The 26,464-nt window shown below is 40.1% G+C and overlaps 1 protein-coding gene and 1 non-coding gene across 2 annotated transcripts in view; both read left to right on the top strand.

The window, feature by feature from the left end:
* The first annotated feature begins 1,081 nt into the window (after window positions 1–1,081).
* On the top strand, window positions 1,082–1,154 carry TRNAK-UUU (transfer RNA lysine (anticodon UUU)). Its single transcript has one exon. It is a non-coding gene; the product is annotated as a tRNA-Lys (tRNA).
* Window positions 1,155–12,598: 11,444 nt separating this feature from the next.
* The window catches only part of LOC150083005 (nose resistant to fluoxetine protein 6-like), a 167,613-nt gene continuing 153,747 nt past the window's right edge, over window positions 12,599–26,464 (top strand). Inside the window, exon 1 of the mRNA XM_090378350.1 lies at window positions 12,599–12,698. Within this exon, the coding sequence (XP_090234476.1) occupies window positions 12,599–12,698 (100 nt within the window). The remainder of the gene's footprint in view (window positions 12,699–26,464) is intronic.

The raw sequence follows: 26,464 nt of genomic DNA, 5'->3' as shown, positions 1-26,464 counted from the left end.
CACATCTGGTGAGTATGGACTTGGCACACCCAGGGTCCTGAGCTGGATATCATCATTCTTCTCTTTATTGGGGATTCCCTTCTACTTCTGACTCTCTCAGGGTAATTCAGAAATCTTTTTTTGCTGGTGCAGCATAAGCCGCAGGCTTCCTTGCACCATATAGATAATAATATTAATAATAATAAAAATAATGTCCTTTCCTCTTCCTTGGAGCTCCAGTTCAAGTCATTTTGTTTTCCGTTAGAGGTTGCTGCACATTATTATTATTATTATTATTAGCCATACGGTGCAAGGAAACCTGAGGCTTATACTGGACCAGCCAAAAAAAAAAAAGAATTTTTTTTTTTTTTTTGGCTGGTGCAGTATAATGTGGGGGGGGGGGGAGAGAAAAAGAGTCAGAAGTAGAAGGGAATCACCAAGAAAGAGAAGAATGATGATATCTAGCTCAGGACCCTGGGGGTGTGCCAAGCCCATACTCAGCAGATGTGAGCCCCTGGGGTTAATTGTGATATACTGAAGCAAGTCCTTTTATAGTTTTCTACCTCATTCTGTTTGTGTACTTGAATATTCTCAATTTTTATTTTGTTAAAATAACATTGAAAGTTAAGTGAATGTGATATGTTTTATTGAAAACAACTGACACTTTATTGTTTCAGTTTATTATATATTTCATTATATTAATTTATGTTTTATCAAGTCTAAAACTTTAAAGATTCTCGATAATACAAGAATAATAAAAACTGAATGTACATAAATTAAATTGAACAAACTTATAAAATGATAACAAAGCTTACTTAGACAGAAAATACCAGACAAAAAATACCAGTGGTTTCAGAGTAGTAACATACGCTGCGAATGGTATTTTCTCAAACTGTTTACTAGACAGCAAGTTGAAATATCGAATGTCTGAATCAAAACCGTATACCTGGCAAGATTACCAGCCCAGGCTTAATATTGAATAAAATGAGAAAGAATATGTCAATTCAATTTATTCGTGTGTGTGTGTGTGTATATATATATTACAATGATAAAGCAAAATAATGTAAATAACTAAACAAATGAAAAGGAACAATTTAGTATTGCCCGGATAGCTCAGTCGGTAGAGCGTTAGGCTTTTAACCTAACGGTCCAGGGTTCGAGTCCCTGTTCGGGCGTGTTTTGCTTTTTTTTTTTTTTTGCTCCCTTTCCCAAAATTTCAATTTTACCTAAAGTGACCAGATCTTTAATATTCCAATGAGAGACATCAGATTTTCCGCCCTCCCCCTAAAAACAATGTACACATTTTTTTTTTAATTTTTTATTTATAAATATATATATTCACATATAAAATATAAATTAAACACATACACTTCTCTGAACTAAACTTATAAAATAAAATATCACACTATATATATATATATTTTTATTATTTTTTTTTTCCCAGATATATTTGTTTTATTTCACCTATATAATATTATACCTATATTATATAGGTATTTCTGTGAAATAATAATGAAAATACTTACTTCTTTTAACAATAAAAACAAGGCATCTAATTGTCAAGAAACACTTGTAATGGTAATAAATATACTGCCCTACCATTTATCCACTCTGTTGATAATTAGTCCCATTCTTATCCATAAAATATAAATAAAAGAAAGGCCTAAATTCTGCAAATTTCAGCGTCTGGAGACTAGGCACCTGAAGGCGATCTGATTGAGGTGTATAAGGCCTTGAATGGATTGAGCAGGCTCAATGCTGATGGGATTCTTCCTCTTGCTCAGATTACAAACCTGAGGGGGGAATTAAATTTAAATTGAGGAAAGACAGTTGTCGAACAGATGTGCAGAAATTTGCCTTTAGCCAGTGGATGATTGATTGCTGGAACAAACTTCCATCTGCCATTGTGGAAGTCGATAGGTTAAATAAATTCAAGGCTGCTTTCTTGCATCATATGCCTCTACTAATGCTAATAAGCCTTGGATCGCATACAGCAGCCTAGAAAGCAAGGATTCAAGGCTGGCTGAGGGAGTTCTCATGGAACAAGCAAATTGGGCTGTGTTAGGCAGTGCTTTTTTTGTAAAAAAATAGGTGCCGGTATTCATTCTTTGCTATCAGGAAAAATTGAAAATTAAAAGGACATGAAAAGTACAGTACAGTACTTTTCATGTCCTTTTAAATTATTTCAGAAAAATTTATTTCCTGATATTGTTACTTTAGTAGTAATGTTTTTGGAATAAGAACAACAAATTAAGTATATTAACACACAGTTTATTAAGCATAAATTTATTCAAGTATATAAAAAATAAGTAATAAGTAAAAATTAGTAAAAAAAATAGTAATAAAGTTTTTATAGAATATTCAAAATTTTTATTGAATTCTCATCCAACACCTCATCAGAGAAGAAAAATGCATGGGATACATATAAATTAACACGTGACACAGAAGCCTATGATAGATATAAGTTGATCTATAACTAAGTTACAAAGGAGGCTAGGCAGGTGAAGGCAGATTACGGGAAATCTTTGGCATGGAATGCAAGAAAAACAGCAAAGAGTTCTTTACTTTGTAAACTCTAGAAGGAAGGGGATGAATCAGATTGGTCCACTTGATATTGATGGTTCAATTGTTGATGATACTGCTCAGGTAGCTAACAAACTAAATGAATATTTTGCATCAACATTCACACATGAGGAGTTATTCAGCGAGGGGAATGGCAGAGGTATATTCAACTCTGGCAGTAAGCTAGAGAATCTTGTAATAACTGAGAGTAAAGTGGAGGAGAAATTGTTGAAGATAAACACAAGAAAGGCACCTGGGGTGGATGGGATCTATCCAGTTATATTAAAGGAGGCAACAAAGGAAGTAAGCAAACCCTTAGCCATAATTATGAGAGCTTCCATGGACTCAGGGGAGATACCCATAGACTGGAGATGTGCAAATGTGACCCCAATTCACAAAGGAGGATCAAAGGCTGACACAAGTAATTATAGACCTGTGAGTTTAACTTCTGTTCCAGGAAAATTAATGGAGGCACGGGTTAAAGAAGCACTGCAGGATCATCTAGACAAGACTTCAGTTATAGCTCGGACACAGCATGGTTTTGTTAAGGGGAAGTCTTGCCTGACCAATTTGATTGGATACTATGATGCAGTCACAAAATAACTGGATGTAGGGAATAACTTTGAAATTATATACTTGGATCTTAGAAAGGCTTTTGATACTGTTGCACATGGAAGACTGCTGCACAAATTGGAAAAGTGTGGCATTGGAGGAAAATTGCTGCTATGGATAAAGGGGTGTTTGAGAGGGAGAAGACAGAGAGTGGTAATCAATGGACACTGCTCATCATGGACTAATGTTATTAGTGGAGTCCCTCAGGGTTCAGTGTTGGGTCCATTATTGTTTTCTGTATTTATAAATAATATTGATGATGGTATATCAAGCTTAATGTCCAAGTTTGCAGACAATACAAAGGTTGGCAGTGTTGTTAAGGACACTACTGATGCTATGCTGCTGCAACAGGATCTTGAAAGGTTGAGAAGATGGGCTGAGAGGTGACAAATGAAGTTTAACATTGAAAAATGTAAAGTACTACATATGGGAAACAGCAACCCCAGAGCAATGTATCAACTCTGTACTACACTGACAGTGGTAGAGAATGAAAAGGACCTGGGGGTAACTGTGCAGGCAGATATGAAGTTCTCTGAGCAGTGCAGACGGGCAGCAAGAGTACTCATGGTGTCTTATCAATGATATAGAGGAATTTTTCTAGCAGGGATAAGGAGGTGATTATTCCCTTGTATAAGGTAATGGTCAGGCCACACCTTGAGTATTGGGAATTTTACTAGTCTCCAGACACTGTAATTTGCAAAACTTAAGCCTTTCTTCGTAAGAGCAACCCTTTGTTCCATTCACTAATCTTGTTGCTCTTCTCTGTACTCGTTCCAGCAGCTATACATCCTTCTTGAAATGAGGCCTGCAGATCTGTTACAGAGAAGGGCAACAAGATTAGTGAATCGAACAAAGGATTGCTCTTACGAAGAAAGGCTTAAGTTTTGCAAATTACAGTGTCTGGAGACTAGGCACCGGCGAGGTGATCTGATAGAGGTGTATAAAGCCTTGAATGGTTTGAGTATGCTCAATGCTGATGGGATTCTGTCTCTTGCTCAGAATAATCACCTGAGAGGGCATAAATTCCAATTGAGGAAAGACAGATGTATGTAGGATAGATGTGCAGAAATTTGCCTTTAGCCAGCGGGTAGTTGGTTGGTGGAACAGACTTCCATCCCTTGTCGTGGAAGTTGATAGCCTAAATAAATTTAAGGCTCAGCTGGACAGGTATTTCGAACGAACGGAGGGTGAAGTGGAAGTGTTGTTTTTTTTTTTTTTTTTTTTTTTGGCTGATGCTGCATAAGCTTGCTTTCTTGCATCATATGCCTCTAGTAATGCTAATGCTAACACACTATGCCCACTTCTTATTGTTTGTGCTGTTGCTGAATGACATTTCCAGAGCAGCCACGAATCAACATATTTTGCTGGATCGAAGTGGGTCAGCGGTGGGCCACAATTTTAAGAAACAGTAGTGAAGAAACTGTTTTTATCATCAACGATGCTCTGGTTGGGCTGATGATCAGATTCATTTGTGAAAATCCTCATCCGCATTCACTCGATGAAATTGGTATCATACTCAGAGCATTCATCAAATGCTCTTCAATTTTTATTAAAAACTGTCTTTTTGATTAGGTATTCCCGAAATGGGCGAATTGTATCTCTTTCATTTAACTTAAGTCAATTGACAATTTTCTAAATTCATTCTTACCAAGTGCCCCCATTTCATGTTTAGAAGGTTTAATCCCTTTGTTGTCCTCATTTTCCTTCTCTCGTCATCGATATTGTCACTAGTTGTTAAATTTGATTTTTTTTTTTTTTTTTTTTTGAAACTGTCCAAAAATGTGGACAGTTTTGCATGGCTACTGTGGTCATGTTTTTTTTTTTTTTTTTTAGGAGCATTAGCAACTAAGGCCATATTGCTCCGGGATATGCGGTGGTCATTCCGCATTCTCCGTATTTGGTGGTGACGGGCTCGAACCCCGGTCTAATCAAGAAGCGTGTGCTATGCACTGCTGCTCCTTCCCACCTGGCTACGGAGGCGCCGCTCTGTGGTCATGTAAACAGAGATTTATGGAAAATGTGGATAACGCACTTCCGCGAAACAATTTGTCGAGGTAAAGAAAATCACTCCCTCCTAATTCTTGAATGGGGCATTTACAGTTGATTCCCAGTAGTGTCCAACCTATGGCCCTTGCAGAAAGTGAATTAAAACAGCATTTTAAATTTTGCTAATTATCAAAAAATTCTCATTAAGTGAGCATTTAATGGCAAAAGTAAGGTATTTTTTTAAAAACAAAAGAAAGTCATATTTTTATAATTTTATATAATATTGGTGTAAACACACCATAGACAACTCAAACAAAAAACTACGTTAGTAGTGTGAAGGCATAATTTTGTCTATCTCATATTGTGCTCTTCCTTCACTAAAAGAGAAGACTGTTACTTATTCTCAGTGGACACCACCATCCAGATGGCACCGTTTCAAGGCTTGTTGGCCTTTCATCGGTGGGTGGGCAGGCACCCTGGTATTGCAGACAATACCAAGTAACAATAGTTTTCTCTTTTAGTGAAGCGTTACTTATTCGAGGTAGTGCAATACATGGCAACTCGTTGTGAAGGAAGAACACAATATGAGATACAGATAAAATGATGCCCTTCACACTACTAAAGTAGTTTTTTGTTTAAGAGTTGTCTGTGGTGTGTTTACACTAATATTATATAGATTATTATACTTATAAAGATATGATGCCTTGTTGCATTTAATTTTTACTTTTATAATTTTAATAAAATCTAAAAAATAAATTAGTGACATAGATTTGTTACACATAAAAGTATTGGGAATTTGCATTTTTAATATATAGCCTGAAAATAAAAAACGGTAACATGAAAACAGAAACTTCCTTTTACATGTAACAAGATATGGAAAAAAATGTAACACTAATTTTTCTCGAATAACTCAGTGCAGACCCAGAAAGAATTCTAACTTTGAATATGCTCCTCGTATGAGAAATGGTTGGACACCACTGCAGTAGAAGGTGAACCAGTGCTCATTGGGAATACCCCTTGATCTGCTCACTGCTAACCAGCGCGACTTCTCCATATATGGAACAGGTGGTCGGATAGGTTTTACTAAGTTACCAGGTACCACTAAGTTGTAGAATGGTAATCCCTTTAGCAGCAGCAGTACCAATTTCCTAAATTGCTTGAAGGCCAAAAGTGCAAACAGTGTGTATGCAGTTAAGTCCCTCCTAGGCCATTCATTATATGAAAATTTTCTTCACTCAACTGAAACTATTTTAAATGTAATTTCCAAGTCGATTAAAAAAAAAATCACTCTAAAAGGAGTTCATTAAACAGAGGTCTGACTGAGTAATTTAGAATTCTAAAAATGGTTATAAAGTTTTATATAGTAGATATCTTAACAATAGACAAAGAGATGCAAATTTAGTTAAATAACTTTAAGCTTATTTGAAAAGTAGGTAAACATGCAAAAAAATTTACCGAATATTACAAATTTCGAAGTGTACAGCATCCAAATGTCACAAGTCACTGTTAATAAAGGTTCCGGTACGCCATACCATTGCGTACCGTCTCAAAAAAAGCACTGGTGTTAGTTAACTAAGAGTAAAAACAAATACATGTATGCTTGCATGTACACCAATGCTAGGAGCATAGTTAATATATTTTACCATTTTCAAGTAGTGGTGAAGAAAATGTGAAGATTTCGGACACAGTGTCTCTTAGACATAAGGGATGCAGAATTTTAATAGTGATTATACAAAGTGTACAGTAACAACAACAACAACAACAGGAGAAGGGAATATGCTCATAGTTAAGAAGTATAGCCCAAGTGCATCCAGTTGACATGGGTGTCCGTGCGTTCAGTCAGTTTGGTGTGATCACATAAGCAACTTGAGTTAGTTGCTCACCTAGTAGCAAGATTTTTGTGGATTGACTGGATGGCTATTTTCTACATATCAGAAGGGAAATGAGAGAAAGCTATATTCTTCATCTGGTTATCAGTAGTGAATCTTCATGCATTAAGAATCTGGAAATAAAAGAACTACTTGGTGGCAGTGATAAAAATTGTACTAATGTGTGATGTATTTAAAGACATAACTACCATAAGGGATAAAGGGAAGGGTTTTTTTTACTTTCAAACAGTTTTTAAATTCTATTCATTGGAGCCAATTGATTGGCTCCAGTGAATAGAATTTAAAAACTAAAACTCAGAGAAGCTTTCATTCCAACTAAGAAATACTGTTCAAGTCCTAGACTTAAATAGATGTTGTATGAACAATTTAAACTCATGATAGAAAAGATGCATGGGCTGCCTATAAATTATCAGGTGATAGGGAAGCCTATAAAGTAGACTGCAGTCAAGTCAAAAAGGAGGATAGGCAAGCTAAGGCAGATTATGAGAGGTTATTGCCAAAGGATGCAAAATAAAAAAACAAAAACTTATTTACTTATGTAAACACTAGAAGGTAGGCGAGATGAATCACATTGATCCACTTGATATTGATGATTTAACTATTGAGGATCTTGCTGCGGATGCCGACAAACTGCATAATTACACTGCTCTACAAAATTAACAGAACACGTAGAAAACATGATGTAACTCTTGCAGCTTGCGATGAAGCAGGACAAAATAATGTACCATAGAATAATGATGAAATGAGGAGACAGTGAGAAAATTAGGACAGGTACAAGGAACATTAGCGTTAGTAGAGGCACATGATGCAAGAAAGCAAGCTTATACAGCATCAACCAAAAAAAAAAAAAAAAAACCTTCCCATTTCACTGATCCATTCGTTCCAAATATTTTTCTAGTTCTGCCTTTAATTTATTTAAGCTATCAACTTCCACAACAACAGATGGAAGTTTGTTCCAACAATCAACTACCCACTGGCTAAAGACAAACTGCCATACATCTGTTTTACAACTGTCTTTCCTCAGTTTGAATCTATGCCCCCCTAAGGTTTGTAATCTAAGCAAGAGGAAGAATACCATCAGCATTGAGCCTGCTCAATCCATTCAGGGCCTTATACAACTCAATCAGATCACCTCGCAGGTGCCTAGTCTGCAGAAGCTGCAATTTGCAGAAATTAAACCTTTCTTCGTAAGAGCACCATTTTGTTCCCTTCACCAGTCTCATTGCCGTTCACTGTACTCACTCTAGCAAATCTACATCCTTCCTAAAATGAGGCTTCCAGACCTGTACACAGTACTCAAGGTGTGGCCTGACCTTTGCCTTATACAAGGGGATAATCACCTCTTTATCCCTGATTTTGTATTCCTACATTTATAGAGGTTGTGTAAAAATTATGAGGTTGTGTGCAAGGTCATATTTAGCATTAATAGGGCACATGATGCAAGAAAGCAAGCTTATATAGCATCAGCCAAAAAAAAAAACATACAGACCCTTCTCATTTTACCCATCCACCAGCTGCAAATTTTTTCTAGTTCTGCCTTGAATCTTTTAAGGCTATCAACTTCTACAGCAACAAATGGAAGTTTGTTCCAGCAGTCAACCACCCACTGGCTAAAGGGGCACCTCGGTAGCCAGATGGGCAGGAGCAGCAGTGCATAGCACACGCTTCTTGATTAGACTGGGGTTCGAGCCCGTGACCACCAAATACGGAGGATGCGGGAAGGTCAGGGAATGACCACCACATATCCATGGAGCAATATGGCCTTGGTTGCTAATACTCCTAAAACCCAAAAATAACAACAAACAACAAACTGGCTAAAGGCAAACTTCCCCACATCTATCCTACAATGGTCTTTCCTCAATTTGAATTTATGTCCTCTCAGCCGATTATTCTGAGCAAGAGGAAGATTCCCATCAGAATTGAGCATGCTCAAACCATTCAAGACTTTATACATCTCAATGAGATCACTTCGCAGGTGCCTAGTCAGCAGGCACTGTAATTTGCAAAACTTAAGCCTTTCTTCATAAGAACAACCATTTTTACATTCACTAATCTTGTTGCCCTTCTCTGTAATAGTTCCAAAATTCTCCAGATCTGTATATAGTACTCAAGGTGTGGCCTGACCATTGCCTTATACAAGGGGATAATCACCTCCTTATCCCTGCTAGAAAAATTCCTGTATATCACTGACAGAACACCAAGAGCTACTCTTGCAGACCATCTGCACTGCTCAGAAAACTTCATATCTGCCTGCACAATTACCCCAGGTCTCTTTCACTCTCTACCACTGTCAGTGTAGTACCACACAGTTGATACATTATTCTGGGGTTACTGCTTCCCATATGCAGTACTTACCATTTGTCAATGTTAAACTTCAGTTGCTACCTCTCAGCCCATCTGTTCAACTTTTCTAGATCCTTTTTGTAGCAGCGTAGTGTCATTAACAACCCTGCCAACCTTCGTATCATCTGCAAACATGGACATTAAACCTGGTATGCCATCATCAATATCATTGATTGATAAATATAGAAAACAACAATGGACCCAACACTGAACCCTGGGGGACTGCACTGATAACATTAGTCTGCGAAGAGCAGTGTCCATTTATTAGCACTCTTTGTCTTCTCCCACTCAACCATCCCTTTATCCATAGCAGCAATTTGCCTCCAATGCCACACTGCTCCAATTTGTGCAGCAGTCTTCCATGTGCAACAGTGTCAAAAGCCTTTCTAAGATCCAAATATATGATCTCAAAATTATTCTTTGCATCCAGTTCCTTTGTGACTACATCATAGTATCCAATCAAATTGGTCATACAAGAATTCCCCTTAACAAACCCATGCTGTGTCTCAACTATTACTGCAGTCTTGTCTAGGTGATCCTGTATCACCTCTTTTACAAGTGACTTCATTATTTGCCCCGGAACAGAAGTTAAACCGACAGGTCTATAATTATTTGTGTCACCCTTTGCACCCCCTTTGTGAATTGGGGGTACATTTGCACATCTCCAGTCCATGGAGACCTCATCTGACTCTAAGGATGCTCTTATAATTATGGCTAAGGGTTTGCTTACTTCCCTTGCTGCCTCCGTCAATATAACTGGATAGATTCCATCTGCCCCGGGTGCTTTTTTTATGTATAACTTCAACAATTTCTCCTCCACTTTGCTCTCCTTTATTACAAAATGATTTTGTAATAAAGGAGAGCAAAGAGCTATATGTTAAGAGTTTAATAAACTTCTGTCCTCCCCTTCCTTACAGAATTCCTCATGTGTGAATGTAGATGCAAAATACTCATTCAGTTTGTCAACTATCTGAGCAGGATCATCAATAGTCTATGCCCCCCTAAGGTTTGTAATCTAAGCAAGAGGAAGAATACCATCAGCATTGAGCCTAAGTTAAGTGGACCAATCTGATTCATCCCCTTCTAGAGTTTACATAAGTAAAGAACTCTTTGCTGTTTTTCTTTGCATCCTTTGCCAAAGATTTCTCATTATCTGTCTTCGCCTGCCTAACTTCATTTGTGACTTGATTACAGACTAGCTTATATCTGCCATAGGCTTCTGTGTCGCCTGATAATTTATATGCATCCCATGCATTTTTCTTCTCTGCCACGAGCCTCATTAATTCATCTGACATTCATTTAGGCCTGAACCTTGAACAGTATTTCTTAGTTAAGCCTAGTATGAAAAGCCTAGTAGCCTCCAAGATTAAGTCCCTGAGGGCTTCCCATTTAGAATTTACTGTTGGTAGCATCATCAGTTGATCCCACTGTATAGAATTTAAAAACTGTCTGAGACCACTGTAATCACCTTTACGAAAACAAAAACCCTTCCCTTTACCCTTGATGGTAAATCCCACATCAGTACACTGTGAACATTGTCACCTAGTGGTACCTTTATCTGCAAATTCTTAATGCATGGATAATCACTGCTGATAGTCAGATCAAGAGTATTACTCCCTCTGGTTGCCCCTAGAACATGTTGCTGTAGAAAACAATCCTCCAATAAATCCACAAAAGTCTTGCTAGCATGCCAGTGACCAACCCACATGTTCCAGTTAATATCTGGAAAGTTAAAATCCCCCATTACAAGACATTCTGATTTACTGGCCCAATCTATTTCTTCTACACTCCTACTCTCATTTTCCCTTTCCCAGTGTGTTTATGTCACACCAAACAGACTCAACATTGCACTGTCCACCCATGTCAACTGGATGCACTTCCTTAGATTTTGTGTATATCTTAACTAACAGCACAACCCATCCTCCCTTCCTACCCTCTCTATCCTTTCTGTACACATTGTACTCCCCAAATTTCAATTCTGCATTGCTTATATCTGTGTGACACCATGTCTCTGATATCCCAACAATAACTGCCTTTGATGTCTTGATCGGCACTTCAAATTCATCAAATTTATTTGATGAATTTGAACTATACTTCTAGCACTGGTGTACTGCAAGTATTCGTGCACCTGTTCTTACTCTTGGTTACCCTAACACAGACCATATATTTACTTGTTCCACGATGACTCCCAGCAGCTCTTGAAATCCTCAACAACTTGCTCTCTAGGCTGCTGCTCATTACAATAGAAGCAGTGCAAGAATCACTTTTGCCTCTGCCTGCCGCTACCGTTAATCTTTCAGTCTGTGTATCCCCCCAAGCTAGCAGTTTTCCGATCCACCTAACACTGCCTCGATAGCATCAGCAAATATTCTTGCACCCTTTCTATTTAAGTGTATCCCATCCCTGCAGAAGCAGTATCTCCTGTTAGCAAGCACAGACCACGCTGAAAAAAATGCTATCCCGTGAGCATTGTACAGTCTCTCCATGTTGATTTGATAGTCCATTTTTCACTTAAAGCACACACACATTCACTTAAAGCACACACATATGCACCCTTGCACCTAACCACCAGGCTAGGCAGCCCACTTATGATAAATTTTTTGTTTAACTGTATATGACGATTCAAACTTAATCATTCTCCAGAACACTGCTTTAGCCATCTCGTTTAGAAAAACCTGAGACTTTCAAGGAGTTCAGGAATGTCTGTTGTCAGTGGTGCCACAAACATGATCCTTTACATAGCTAGAAATAAAGAAGTCATATGGTTTTAGTTCCAGAAACATGGGGGGGGGAACAGTTAATCATGGTTCTAAACAGCCTAAATCTGGCAATGTTCATTGGTGATGAACCTTTATTCGTGATGCTATATAATTTAAAAAAATAGCATCTTGGGTAGAACCACTGATGACAGAATTTGTTTTCAAGTCAAATATAAGTCCAAGCCATAAGATCAAATATTCATCTCTCATCTTCAGGAAGAGCAAAGAGCTCCTTGTGATCACAGTAACAGTATAAATTTTTATTTAAACTACTGCATTGAATTTTTATTTAAAATATTGCATTAAAATATTTTCCTGCAATCCAGTAGTATGAAGTTCATTCCATTCTCATAAATAATTCTTTCTTTGTTTTATCATCATTTTCAAATTTATTCACTAAATAATTATACAATGTGTTTCTCTATTTGTTATTTGTTTCTTGTACACCAATAGTTCCAAACCCTGTTAATGCGCAGTGGAGGGTCTGAGAAGCTGTTAGGACTTTGGTATGGTGTTTGCATTCCTTCTAATTGTTCAACAAACGACCTTGATTTGCTTTTACAAGGAGGTAAGTTTAGTCAAGTAAAGTTAATTGATGAAACCATGATGCATCTGGAAGAAATACACATTTACAAAAAAACACACTGTAAATGCAACAGCTGAGGAAATATGAAATCCATTATATTGGATTGTCCTTATAAATTATCAAGAAGTATAAACTTGTCAATTAAAGTCTAATAAATTGAGAATCTCAGGTATATTTTAATTTTACTTCTACTCATTACATTCCTCTTTCACTAAGCATTAACAGCGACTACTGATGTGTTATCTTGCATATGAATGTTTCACAAAGAAACAATTTGCAACAATGTTGAATAACTATGCAAATCAGGACGGTGTTGAACACTCAATGCCAGGATGCATATCAAAGATTATGGCTGAATACACCTGATACATTGAGCAATAATGTCTTCTCTCCATATATTAAATAAATAAAACAACTCTATATCAGGTTTTTCCTGATATATAGGTAAAGTGTGATTAGTGTCAAGCGGCACAAGGGGTTTCCCCCATCTTCTCTGATATATAGGTATAGTGTATTTGATGTCTAACAGCACCAGGGGTTTCCCCCATCTCCATGTAGTTTACATTGTCATGTGATACAGTACACTGCACAGGCCAGAGATTTAAAAGTGTATGGATATGTGGTGCGTAGTGTCACGTACTGTTGTTCTTCTTCTGGCCATTTAGCCACTGGGACCCTGGTGGGTCCCAACATTGCCCACACTAAGCCCCATGGAGGTAGACCAGGTACACCAGTATTTTGTTTTACTCTGGCAGGCCCTGCCACCTAATTTCCCGAGATTTCAGTGGCTAGGGCCTAAAAAAAAATAAATAAATAAAAAATTGGGGAGATAACGCTAGAATTGGAAAAGCCTGGTGAATGCGGTTTAATTTTGTCAAATTTAAATTTGACAAAAGAGAAGACAACTCCAATGATTTCCAGTGGGGGCATGCCCATGCCCCACAGGAGAAAGTGGGGGGTGGTGGGGAAGGAAGGAGACAACAGATCATCCCCTCCTCTCCCCCCACCAGGATAGGGAAAGAAAGTGGGTGAGGCTAGGTACCCTACGCAGATTGCTAACTAGCAAGGTGGCAGCTTAGCTGCATTCAAAGTCTTGGTTTTCACAATGTGCCCAGCCAGGGCTGGACACATTGTGAGGGTTCAGTGCAGGGTTCATAGTGATGAGGTTGTTCTGGTCATGCTAAGTAGTTGCCAAGTTTCTTGGTTGCGGTAGGGTTCTGTGCCTTGTGAACAAGTCTTGGGAAAACTTTGTGAATGGTTTGTAGTTCTGTTTGTCATCAAGTAGGCAGTGTTCCTGGTTCCTGGGATTGTACTGGAGCTGAGTGATGAGAAGGGCTCGGGATCTTCGTACAGTTGGCAGTCAAACATCAAGTGGTCCCAGGTTTCTTGGGAGCCACGTGCACATAGGAGTTGTTTTTGATGCCTAGCATGGTGAGTTTGCTGCAGATGGCACCATGTCCAGTTAGAAGATAGGTAGTTTGTAGTCCTGGTGAAAACCAGGTTGGGGACTGGGGTAATACTCTGTCGATGCCCGGTATAAATATTTGAGTTATTTCTCCTTTGGTGGAGGTTGTCCACCTTTCCTGCCAAATTTGTCGTAGGTAGGTCAGAAGTCTTCTTTTCTCGCTGGGCCTGTTACTTAGTGGATCTGTTGTATGGTCAATATAGGTTTGTCCCTACTGAGTTGGTAGAGCATTCCAACACGTGTGACCTCCAGGTAAGGGGTAGCACCCCTGCCAGTACCTGCAGGTCGTGCATACTAACCGTGTTACATGCCCTGTTCATGTTAAGAAGAATTGGCCTGTGAATGGACTCCAATTTTCTTATTGACTACGGTGGAGGCCTTGTGAAACCACACCCCAGAGGCATAAGTGATTGTGGGAATGAATAAGGCTTTATAAAAGAGAGGCAGCATGCGTTTTTTCAACCCTCAGTCTCAGTGGGTCATCCTGACCACCATTGCCATGTAGGTCCTGATCTTTCTTTGTATATAGTTCAGGTGTGGGAGGAAGGATAGGTTCTTATCTATTATTATTCCTAGGTGCTTTAGTTCAGTGACAAGTCTGACTGTAATGTCATGGATCTTGATCTGTGGTGGTCTTGTTGGTGCCAGGGAACCTTTTAGCAAGATGGATTGAGATTTTGTGGGTGATATTGTGAAGTGGTGGAGTCATACCCAGTCCATAAGGGTGGTGAGGGCACGATTTGCATAGGTTTCAAGTTGAGCCCTTGAGTCAGCAGCCAATATTAGTGACAGATCATCTGCATAGGAACCAGGAACTCATCCAGGACATAGGTGCAGAGCTGTGGGCCAAGAACCGAGCCCTGGGGACAACCTCGGTAGATTTTCCTCTTCACTTGGCAATAGGCGCCTGGACTAACACTTCTGTTTGTTAGACAGTTTTTTTATGCAGTTATAGAGGTTGTTAGGGAGTTGCGCTTGTTGCAGTCGGCCAATGAAGCTTGGTCACCAAAGGGTGTCGAACGCCCCAGCAAAGTCGACTGAGATAACTAGGAGGTATTTCTTGTCACAGTTGTTGGCTGCATTGATGAGATTTCCCAATGCATCAACAGTTGATCTTCCTGACTTGAAGCCATATTAATTTGGAGCAGGCATCTGTGCAGCACTGTAGTGGTTGTCTATTTTTGGATGGAATAAATGTTCAAACACCTTACTCAGCACTGAGAGTAGGGCGATGGGCTTATACAAGTCAGGAAGTTCTTGAGGTTTAGAAGGATTCTTCCGAATAAGGCAAATACCTGCCGTCCGCCAGTCTGATGGGAACCACCCCCTGTTGTAGGCAGTGGTTATAGAGGTTTAGAAGGAGGTGTGGGGTGTATTCTGCTACTTTTTTCATGATTTCTGGTTCTATCAGGTGAAGTCCAGGGGCTTTTCTGTTTCTTATCTTGTTGACTGAGAGATGGAGGTCAGTTATGGTGAGAGGGTCCTCTGTCCGGGTAGAGTGGTAGTTTTCATTGTCCAGGACAAATCTGCTGTTCATCAGGAGAATTTTATTCGTCTAGTTGTTTGAATAAGGTGCTGAGGATTTTACTAACTGAGTCACTCCAGGTGGTGGTCATTAGCCCTTGTGGGGTTCTCGTTGACTGTGTTACCTCACCTCTGGGGAGCTTGTTTGTTGTCACTTTATAAACAACTCCCAGGGGTCAGTGTTTTCTATTGTTGAGACGAGGTTCCCCCAGGACTGCTTTTTGCATTGCCTGATTATTGCTGTGTAATCATTCCTGGTCTCACAGTATTGTTGCCGCAGGTATTCAACTTCTGCAGGTGGCCAGGTCCTCCTTGCCCTCTGGAAGGCATGTCATTTCCAATTTACCTCAGTGCCTGAAGTTCTCTGGACCACCAGGGCACAGCTCCTGGAAAGGGATTTCTTTTCCTGACAGCTTCATTAGCTGCACTCACGATTTCATCCGTTACTGCCCATTGGTGCCAGTCAGGGTCTTGGTCTTAGGGGTTCTTAGCCAATAATTGTTGCTCTTTTTTGGTTAGCATCTTAAATAGGTTCCAATTTTCCTTGTCCATGGCATAGCATTGGAGTCTCTGTCCTGTTCTGTTCATGTTGAAAGTAATGACACGATGGTTGGAAGTGGTCCACTCCTCCCGCACAGTCCAATTGGTGATGTAGCCTGCAAAGGGTCTGGTTGATGAAGTTACATCTATGTTGGCTTCCCAGAGACTGCTGGATAAGGTTGGCAGATTGTTAGGATGATTATGGACGACCAAGTTTCTGTTTATTATGAAGTCTTTTAGACGCTGGCTGTTTCTTGCCCCCCCCCCCCCCCCCCCCCCCCCGCATTCCTGGGTTTCGCTGTGCCAGAGTGGAGAGTGGCAATTTATGTCCGCACAGATTAGGATTTTTGCTCCTTTTAGTTCAGTGAGAAGGTGTTGAAGGTACTGTATAGCTGGCAGGATATCCTCTCCTGGCCAACAGTATAGGGAAACTGCGTAAAAATCCCTAAGCATTGTAACTATGTGGGCGCACACTGTCCAGGCCAAGCGGAGATAGGAAATCTTTGTGACTCTGAGGTTGGGGTTTTGCATGACTATGGCCGTCAATGGCATCTCTTCTTCCACCTGGACCAACTTGTAGGATAGAGGATAGCCTTTTATTCCATTGGCAATGGCATAGGGCTCCTGGATCAGGAGAATATCTACCATATTTCCTCATGTATAAGACGCACCTTTTTTCGAAAAATTTGGGGTCTAAAAACTGGTTGCGTCTTATACAGTGGTTGTAGATTTTTTTTACTCGCATTTCTCGCTTTTTCGTGCTTGTTGTCTTTGCACTCATTGTTTCACACTTGTTACCGGTATATTAGGTTATGTTTTTGCCACGTTCTGCCCAGAAATGGCTCAGAAAAAGATTTTCGTACAGTGTTGAATTCAAGTTAAAAGTGATCCAATTTGCAAAAGTGAATGGAAATCGTGCTGCTGAACGTAAGTTTGGTCCTCCTCCAACTGAGAAAACAATCCGAGACTGGCTACGGGAAGAAGAAACCCTATTGAAAATGCCATGGCAGAAGAAGGCCATTAGAGGCAAGTCAGCAAAATGGTCTAATTTAGAGAGGGAATTGAAGATATAGATTGAGGAGCAAAGGGGATTTGGAATTCCTGTGTCCACAAAGATGGTTCAGCATGAGGCAAGAAGAATTGCTGATGAAAAAGAAGTTACTGATTTCAAAGGAGGACACAATTGGTGCTTCAAGTTCATGAAACGGAATGGACTAAGCATGTGTACATGCACCAGACTTGCCCAAAAGATGCCTGAATGAGCAGAAGGTCCTTGAATTTCATCATTTTGTCATTCAATGTCGGAAGACACATCAGTTTGAGTTGGGACAGATTGCAAATGTGGACAAAGCCCCCCTTCAATTTGATGTCCCAAGTAACAGAACTGTTAATAAGAAGGGGGTGAAAACTGTAACTGTGAAGACAAGTGGACCTGGAAAGAGCCATTATACAGTTGTTCTAGCTTGTTGTGCCGACGGAACCAAGCTGCCTCCTATGCTGATTTTCAAACACAAAAGAAGATATTCCTCGAGGAGTGATTGTCCATGTTCATGACAAGGGTTGGATGGATCAGGATGGGATGAAGATCTGGTTTGAGAAAGTTTGGAGCAGGAGACCATGCACAAACCTGCGCTTACGCAAACCTGCCCTATTGGTGCTTGATCAGTTCAGGGCACATATAACAAAAAATACAAAGAAGATTGCTGCAGAGCAAAAAACAAAACTTGCCGTCATACCTTGACATCCCAGCTCCAACCACTTGATGTCAGGATTAACAAACCCTTCAAAGCTGACATGAGAGATGAATGGAACCAATGGATGAAGTCTTCTGGAGACAATTTGATACCAGCAGGAAGAGTGAAGAAACCAACTATAGGAGAAGTTTGTACCTGGGTGAAAAGATCCTGGGATAATATCAAGATTGAGATCGTTGTCAAGTCATTTAAGAAGTGTGGCATTTCAAATGCCATAGATGGAACTGAGGACGAGGCAATATATGAAGACAGTGATTCATCACAGATGAGGACAAGCTAATGGATGGGAGTTTTGACAGTGACGAGTTGTATGAATTTTATGATGAATAAAACTTGAGTTCAATAACTTTATGTAATACATTTTTTTTCAAATTTCAGGCCCAAAAATTAAGGTACGTCTTATACATGGAGAAATACGGTATATTTTCTTCTTCGATCTTCTGTCTGATTTGGCCAGCTACTGCCTTAGCTCGCTGTGTGTTAATTGGGAAAAATTTAAGCCTGGTGTTATTATAGTGTCTAGTCATAGTCCACATATTCAGTTCTTTGTTGCTGTGTGCTCTTTGCCTTAACATATACAGGGCATTTGTTGTCATGGATTGAGTGAATGTGTGGTAATTTTAGGCCTTGGCAGTTTGCACAGATTGGGTCACTGGTTTTATTAGGACATGGATCATAGCTATGATCCTTTGTCGCACAGTGGCTGCAGGTCTGCTCCACCTGTGTACATATGGGCGTTGTGTGGCCGAAGCGGCAACACTTGAAACACTTGGTGACAGCCACGTGTTCCCTAAAATGGTGCGAGCCCCAATTTATATAAACTCTTGTATGATGAGTGAGTGCCTGCCAGTCTTGCGGCGCAAGCTCCACAACCCAGTTTGCGGCATTCCCAGTCCTGGATTTGGTCTGGTATTTTGGTGTGATGAGTTCCTCTGGCTTTCCATCTGGGAAGTACTGCTGCAGGTTTCGGTGGTAGATTTCTTCTCGGAGGGTGGTGTGATTGATGCTGTTTTCAATGTCCAAGATTTTATTGACGGGCCTTTTTTGTGCAGTGGTTCAGCAAGGAATAGGTGTGTTTGTGTCAAAAGCACCTGGGATTTCTTCCAACTCCGCACAAGGAGTAGGTAGTGTGATAAGGATCTATCACAGGCCTATAATATTTTTATCAGACTCCAAACCATTTTCAAACATTCATATACAATATAACTGCAAGCTACACATTATTTCAAATTTGTTATTCCTAAGAAGATAACCACTTAAAAATAAGTTCAGTAGATTTAACCAATATCCTTGTTCTGGCATCAGACCATGCAATAACCATTCTGAATGCATGCCTGTCAGAATGGACAGCACTCTGGCACTTGCAGACTAATAATAAACTTTTTCAGTTTAAACAGGATCCGAAAATTTGGCGCTCCGGTGTCCATACATCAAGACAAGAAGAAGTAATCCTTTCAAGAGCAAGAATATATCATACCTATCTGATCCACCTCCATTTACTCACAGGAGATGATCCACCGCCGTTTCCACATTGTTTTATAAATCTGACTGTGAAACATATTCTGATTGACTGCCCCTACTATAAAGACCGAACTTCAACCTTGCTAGTTGGATTTTTTGCAGCTTTATCAACCAGTTCATTGCCCAAAATAGCAGAATGTGCTGGAATCCAGCAGAAGGTGACCAGTTTATGGTGTTTTTAAATTTGTAACAATAAGCTTCTAATTTTATCTTCAGATAAAGTTCACCCTGTGAACTTTATCTGAAGAATAAGATAGTGCCATGATTGAGCTGAGGGAATCAGTGTAAATAACAGATTTTTAAGAACAGTCAGAACACAGAATTTCTAAAGCTAGCTTGATTGCATATAATTCAGCTGAGAAGATACTGAATTCAGATGGAAGGGTTGCTGAAATAATGATATTTGAAAACACTGCTGCTGCTGCTGCTGCTGCTCCGTTTGCATTAGATTTAAAGCCATCTGTATTAATTGGGGAAAAATCAATATATCTTTGAATGTGAGCTGCATGAAGTTGTCTGACATTTGATGCTTTTAAAATATTCTTTACCCATTGACAGACGTAAATGTCACAGGTCAGTACAGGAGGAAGAGCTCATGGTGGTTGAGAGTAAGTTGCTATCTGTTGTATGGAATGGATGGAAACATCCCAAACCTGCGACAGTTCAAGAAGGCGTAGACCAGCTGGTTTAATCGTGTTAGGTTTATTTCTGTAGAGGTTTTCTAAAGGTGGATTGAAAAGGTATAACTGAATGGGATGCAAGGCACAACTTTGTATCTTAACAGAATACTTTAGTAACAGTGTTTTCCTATGTAACGTTAGTGGGGGGCTCGTGAGCATCAATGTAGAGACTATGTGTGGGTGACATTCTAAAAGTACCAAGTGCAGTCCTCAAAGCACTTTGTTGAATGGGATCAAGCCAGCATAATGCACTCGTTCTGACAGAATCATAGATGGGAGCTCCATAATCAGGGTAGGATCTGATTAATGCCCTGTACAGCCGAAGCAGAGAGGTACGATCTGTACCCCATATTTGGATGGATAAAGCTCTGAGTATGTTTAATTTTTTTAAACAAGAAGTACGTACATTTTTAATATGGTCTATAAAATTTAACTTGTTGTCAAGGATTAATCCTTGAAATCTGATGTTATTAGTGACCAGAATGGAGACATTAGAAATTTGAAGTTCAGGATCCAGATGAAGTAGGCATTGCCTACAAAAATGGATAGCAACTGTTTTCTGCTGCGAGAGTCGATAGCCATTGAGGCTGGCACACTGTTGTATGTTATTAAGTGATATCTGAAGCTGCCGTTCAATAGATCTCATATTTTGGGAATGGCAGGAGATGGAAATATCTGCATAAAGGTAAGTCTCAACTGTATTTGAAAGCTGTCTTTTGATGGAATCTATTCTAAGAGCAAAAAGAGTGGCACGCAGTACTGATCCCTGTGGAATGCCTTCTTCCTGCATGAATGTTGTGGAGAGAGCATGTTGGTACTGAACTTGAAACGATCTAGTATGTAAGAAGTTCTGAACAAATATAGGAAGGTTGCTCTGCAGACAAAGAGAGTAAAGATCAGTAAGTATGCTATGCTGCCAGATGGTGTCAAAAGCCTTTTCTATATCTATTGAAACCATTACAACATGTTCATATTTAACAAAGGTATTTCGAGTGGCAAATTCAGCCTTGACCATAAGATTTAAACATGACCTATTTTTACGAAAGCCATATTGACTATGGCTCATTAAATGTTCTAACTCAATGATCCCGATGAGTTTTCTGTGGACAATTTTTTATAGGATTTTGCTCAGGCAGCTTGAGAGAGAGAGATTTATTTAGGTTATCAACTTCTACAACAAAAGATGGAAGTCTGTTCCACTAATCAACTACCCATTGGCCAAAGGCAAATTTCCACATATCTATTCTAAAACTGTCTTTCCTCAATTTGAATCTGTGCTCCCTCAGGTTCTTAATCTGAGCAAGAGGAAGAATTCCATCAGCATTCAGCTTGCTCAACATTCAAGGCCGTATACACCTGAATCAGATCACCTCGCAGGTGCCTACTCTCAAGGCACTGCAATTTGCAGAACTTAAGCCTTTCTTGGTAAGAGCACCCCTTTGTTCCCCTCACCAATCTTGTTGCCCTTCTTTGTACTTGTTCTAAAAATGCTACATCCTTCCTAAAATGAGGCCTCCAGACCTGTACACAGTACTCTAGGTGTGGCCTGACCATTGCCTTGTATAACGGGATAATCACCTCCCTGTTTCTGCTAGCAAAATTCCTATATATCATTGACAAGACTCCATGACCTTCTCTGGCAGCCCTTCTGCACTGCTCAGCGAACTTCATATATTTGACTGCAAAATTAACCCCAGGTCTTTTTCGCTTTCCACTTCTCTGAGTGTATTACCACACAGTTGGTACATTTCTCTTCAGTTATTTCAATACATATGCAGTACTTTGCATTTGTCAATGTTAAACTTCAGTTGCCACTTTTCAGCCCATTTTCCCAACTTATCTAGATCCAGTTGGAGTAGCATACTCCAACTGGATCTAGATGGAGTAGCATACTGTCTTTGCTGTTGTTAACAACCCTGCCAAACTTTGTATCTTCTGTAAACTTGGACATTAAACCTGATATACCTTCGTCAATATCATTGATAACTATACAAAATAACAATGGGCCCAACACCGAACACTGGGGAACTCCACTAATAACATTTGTCCATGAAAAGCAGTGTCCATTGATTATCACTCTCTGTCGTCTCTCACTCAACTATCCCTTTATCCATTGTAGCAACTTACCCTTAATACCATTGCTCTCCAATTTGTACAGCAGTCTTCCATGTGCAAAATTATCAAAATTAGTTTTGGCATTCAGTTCCTTTGTGACCACATCATAGTATCCAATCAAATTGGTCAGACAAGACCTCCCTTTAACAAACCCATGCTGTGTCTTAACTGTTACTGCAATTTTGTCTAGATGATCCTGCAATGCTTCTTTAACCAGTGGTTCCATTATTTTCCCCAGAACACAAGTTAAACTAACAAGTCTATAGTTACCTGTGTCACCTTTTGTGAATTGGTGATACATTTGCACACCTCCAGTCCATGGGGATCTCCTCTGAGTCCAAGGAAGCTCTCATAATTATGGCTAAGGACTTGCTTACTTCCTTTGCTGTCTCCTTTAATATAAATGGATAGATCCTGTCCACCCCAGGTGCCTTTTTTATGTTTAACTTCAACAATTTCTCATCCACTTTGTTCTCAGTTATTAAAAATCACTTAGGTTCCTGTTAGAGTTTGATAAACATCTGGCACTCCCCTCATTGAATAACTCATCATGTGTGAATGTAGATACAAAATACTCATTCAGTTTATCAGCTACCTGAGCATGGTCATCAATAGATTCAAGGCAGAACTGGACAAACATTTGGAGCGAGTGGAGGGGTGAAATCGGAGTGTTTTTTTTTTTTTTTTTTTTTTGGCTGATGCTGCATAAGCTTGCTTTCTTGCATCATATGCCTCTACTAATGCTAATGCTAATAGTCAAGCCATCTATATTAAGTGGTCCAATCTGATTCATCCCTTTCCTTCTAGAGTTTACATAAGTAAAGAACTCTTTGCTGTTTTTCTTTGCATCCTTTGACAAGGATTTCTCGTAATCTTCCTTTGCCTGCCTAACCTCCTTTGTGACTTGATTACAGACTAATTTATATCTGTCATAGGCTTCTGTGTCACTCGATACTTTATATGCATCCCATACATTTTTCTTCTCTGCCACAAGTCTCATTAGTTCATCTGACACCCATTTAGGCCTAAATGAGAAGCCTAGTTGCCTCCAAAATTAAGTCCCTGAAGGTTCTCATTTAGAATTCAACGTTGGTAACATCATCAGTTGATCCCACTGTACAGAATTTTAAAACCACTGAGACCCCTGTATTCATTGTTACGAAAGCAAAAGCCCTTCCCTTTAGCCATGATGGTAGTTCCATCCTTAAGTAATTTCCACATAAGTACATTGTGATCACTGTCACCCGGTGGTTCCTTTATCTGGAAATTCTTAATGCATGAATAATCACTGCCGATAATCAGATCAAGAGTATTACTCCATCTGGTTGTCCCTCGAACATGTTGCTATAGAAAACAGTCATCCAATAAATCCACAAAAGTCTTGCTAGTGTGTGTGTGTGTGAGTGACCAAGCCACAAGTTCCAGTCAATATCTGGAAAGTTAAAATCCCCCATTATAAAACATTCTGATTTACTGGCCCACTCTCAGATGAAATTGTGTGTGTGTGTGTGTGTGTGTGTGTGTGTGTGTGTGTGTGTGTGTGTGTGTGTGTGTGTGTGTGTGTGTGTGTGTGTGTGTGTGTGTGTGTGTGTGAGTGAGTGAGAGTGTGAGTGAGAGAGAGAGAGAGATGAAAAATGGTGCATTTCCATCTGGAAACTTGTAAGCCTAAGACTTCAACCAAAGGATCCCACTGCCCAGATATCAGCCTATTGTCCTCTAGCACTTTTACCAATACCGGGTAAAGTGTTTGAGAGACTTGGCAACTCCTATCCAGTTTGGGTTCAGGCTGGGTTGTTTCATGACTGACACTCTAATCATGATTCTGAATTTTGTGAAAGATTCTAAGGACCCCTATGTCTTAGCAATTTTTATAGATTTTAAGGGAGCCTTTGACACAATTTGGTAGCTGGCCATCCTATAGAAGGTTAGGGCCACTGACTGCTCCCAGAATCTGTTCAACTGCCTCAAGAGCTGCGTCTCTAACTGAAATGTCACCATCAAAATGAAGTTTCATTCCATCACCTGGATATTTACCAGGGGCTGTCCCCAAAGTTCCATCCCTGGTCCAGCAGTGTGGAATATGATCCTGGATGACTGGCTCCTGAGGATCTATCCCAGGGTCACACAAACTTCTTATGCCAATGACCTTGTCATCGTCATTGAGGGACCTATGAGAGCTATAATATAAACTAGGGTCCATAATATAAACTAGTGCAGTACTGTCTGCCTTATCCAAGTAGGCTGAGAACAACAAACTTTCAGTCTCTACTGAAAAGAGCAAAACCTTCTACTGAAAGGTAAGTTGGATGTGAGAAGACCTCTCACCATCCGTTATGAAGGGCAATCACTCAAAAATCAAATCTCTCTCAAATATCTGGGTATTACACTGGATGATTGAGGAACGTTCATTCCCTACCTATGTTCCATCAAAGATAAAATTAAAGCTTATATCACTATATCTGACACACTTCACCCGCAAAGAATGGGGCCTCGAAGGCCGGATTTTTCATCTTCTTTACACCATAGTATTTATTCCCATAATCACATATGACGCTGTGGTGTGGCATAACAGGATGATGATAGAAAGACTACGTCTGATCCTTGGGTCCAGTGGCTTATGATGCTGCAAATGATTCATGTGCTGGACTGCTTCAACTGCCCCACTGCAAGTTCTTACTGGATGCCTACCTCTATCTGGAATAAACAGGTTGAAATACTCACCATTAAAACATGTACAGACACTAACACTAACATCAAACATGAGATGGCTTGTGTGTGGACTGAACTGATTTCCCTATAGCAGACACGATGGAATAGCTCATCAACAGGTGAAATTACTTAAACTCTTCTTTCTGGACGTTACCTTCCCCAACAAATGACTTTCCAACTGGTTCTATCCTCATGTTTACACATCCTTCCTTTTGACTGGCCATGAATCATTTAAAAAGCATCTTCTTGACGTTGGTCTGGGGAACGATGCTTTTTGCATCTGTGGAGAGCCAGAGGACTGGAACCACACGATGCACTTCTGTTCGATCTACCTGGATCTCTGCAACCAGTTTCTTCTTCTGATCCTCAATACACCAGTAATCCATCCAGAGGCTAGGATATTGGAACCAATAAAGCATTCTTAACCTATACAACCGCTGTCTTCAACACATGCTGCTATCACTCACAACCTCCAACTGGTACACATCTATAACTACCACAGTTCATTCTGTTATCTAGCCCCTCACTGCCAGTCACAGCAGGAATTAAGTAACTTGTCAACCATACAGATATACCAACTCCAGTAATGATTCTGTGCTCCACAGGATCCACCACTGCAGTTACATCACCGGTCTCTACTATGCGACTACTCGAGAGCCATCTCTAGCTTTGCCCTATCCATCCACCCTGGCTTCATCTCCTTCAATGCTCCAAGGAGACTTCACCAGGTAATACTCAACTTCTCTTGACAAACTCCCACTGGAGATCCTTGCAGACATCGACACTTCTCTCTGTGGGGGATGTTGTTGTTGTTTTTTGGTTTTTAGGAGCATTCATTAGCAACTAAGGCCATATTGCTCCGGGGATATGCGGTGGTCATTCCCTGACCTTTCCGCATCCTCCATATTTGGTGGGCATGGGCTCGAACCCTGGTCTAATCAAGAAGTGTGTGCTACGCACTGCTGCTCCTGCCCACCTGGCTACGGAGGCGCCTCCCTGTGGGGGATAAACCACTTGTGCAACCAAGGATCTTTCTTAGGTGGGATTCCTGCCTTCACCTCTTCTCCTTGAAGCTCTTTTGCTGATGCCAGTTCTCCACCACCGTGAGATTAGATACTTTTGGGCTCTTCTGCTGGCTGGGGACACTTCCCCAGGCTGAATTTTAACCACCCTCAATGACTCATTCTCATCGAAGGGGTTCTGCAGATGCTGTTCAACTGACAGGCATGGGATCACCTGGCCATTTGGCCTTCTGCAGGCCCGGGATCCTTCCCGGGCAGGATTCTTTCTGCTTATACACTTCCTTCCGGAAGACTTGCTGCTTCATCAGGTGGACACCCAATCTACAAAGTTACCTCCTGCTCCATAAAATGTTCAACTCCACCCTTCACCTCCCAGTAGTATGCCATCTTGGTGATCTCCTACTGTCTCCACTTATCT

This window comes from Mastigoproctus giganteus, chromosome 7, assembly GCF_048544385.1.
Source record: "Mastigoproctus giganteus isolate SK-2022 chromosome 7, ASM4854438v1, whole genome shotgun sequence".
NCBI classification, from domain to species: domain Eukaryota; kingdom Metazoa; phylum Arthropoda; class Arachnida; order Uropygi; family Thelyphonidae; genus Mastigoproctus; species Mastigoproctus giganteus.
Note: the sequence above shows the minus strand (reverse complement) of the source record. Positions and strands in the feature narration are given on the sequence as shown.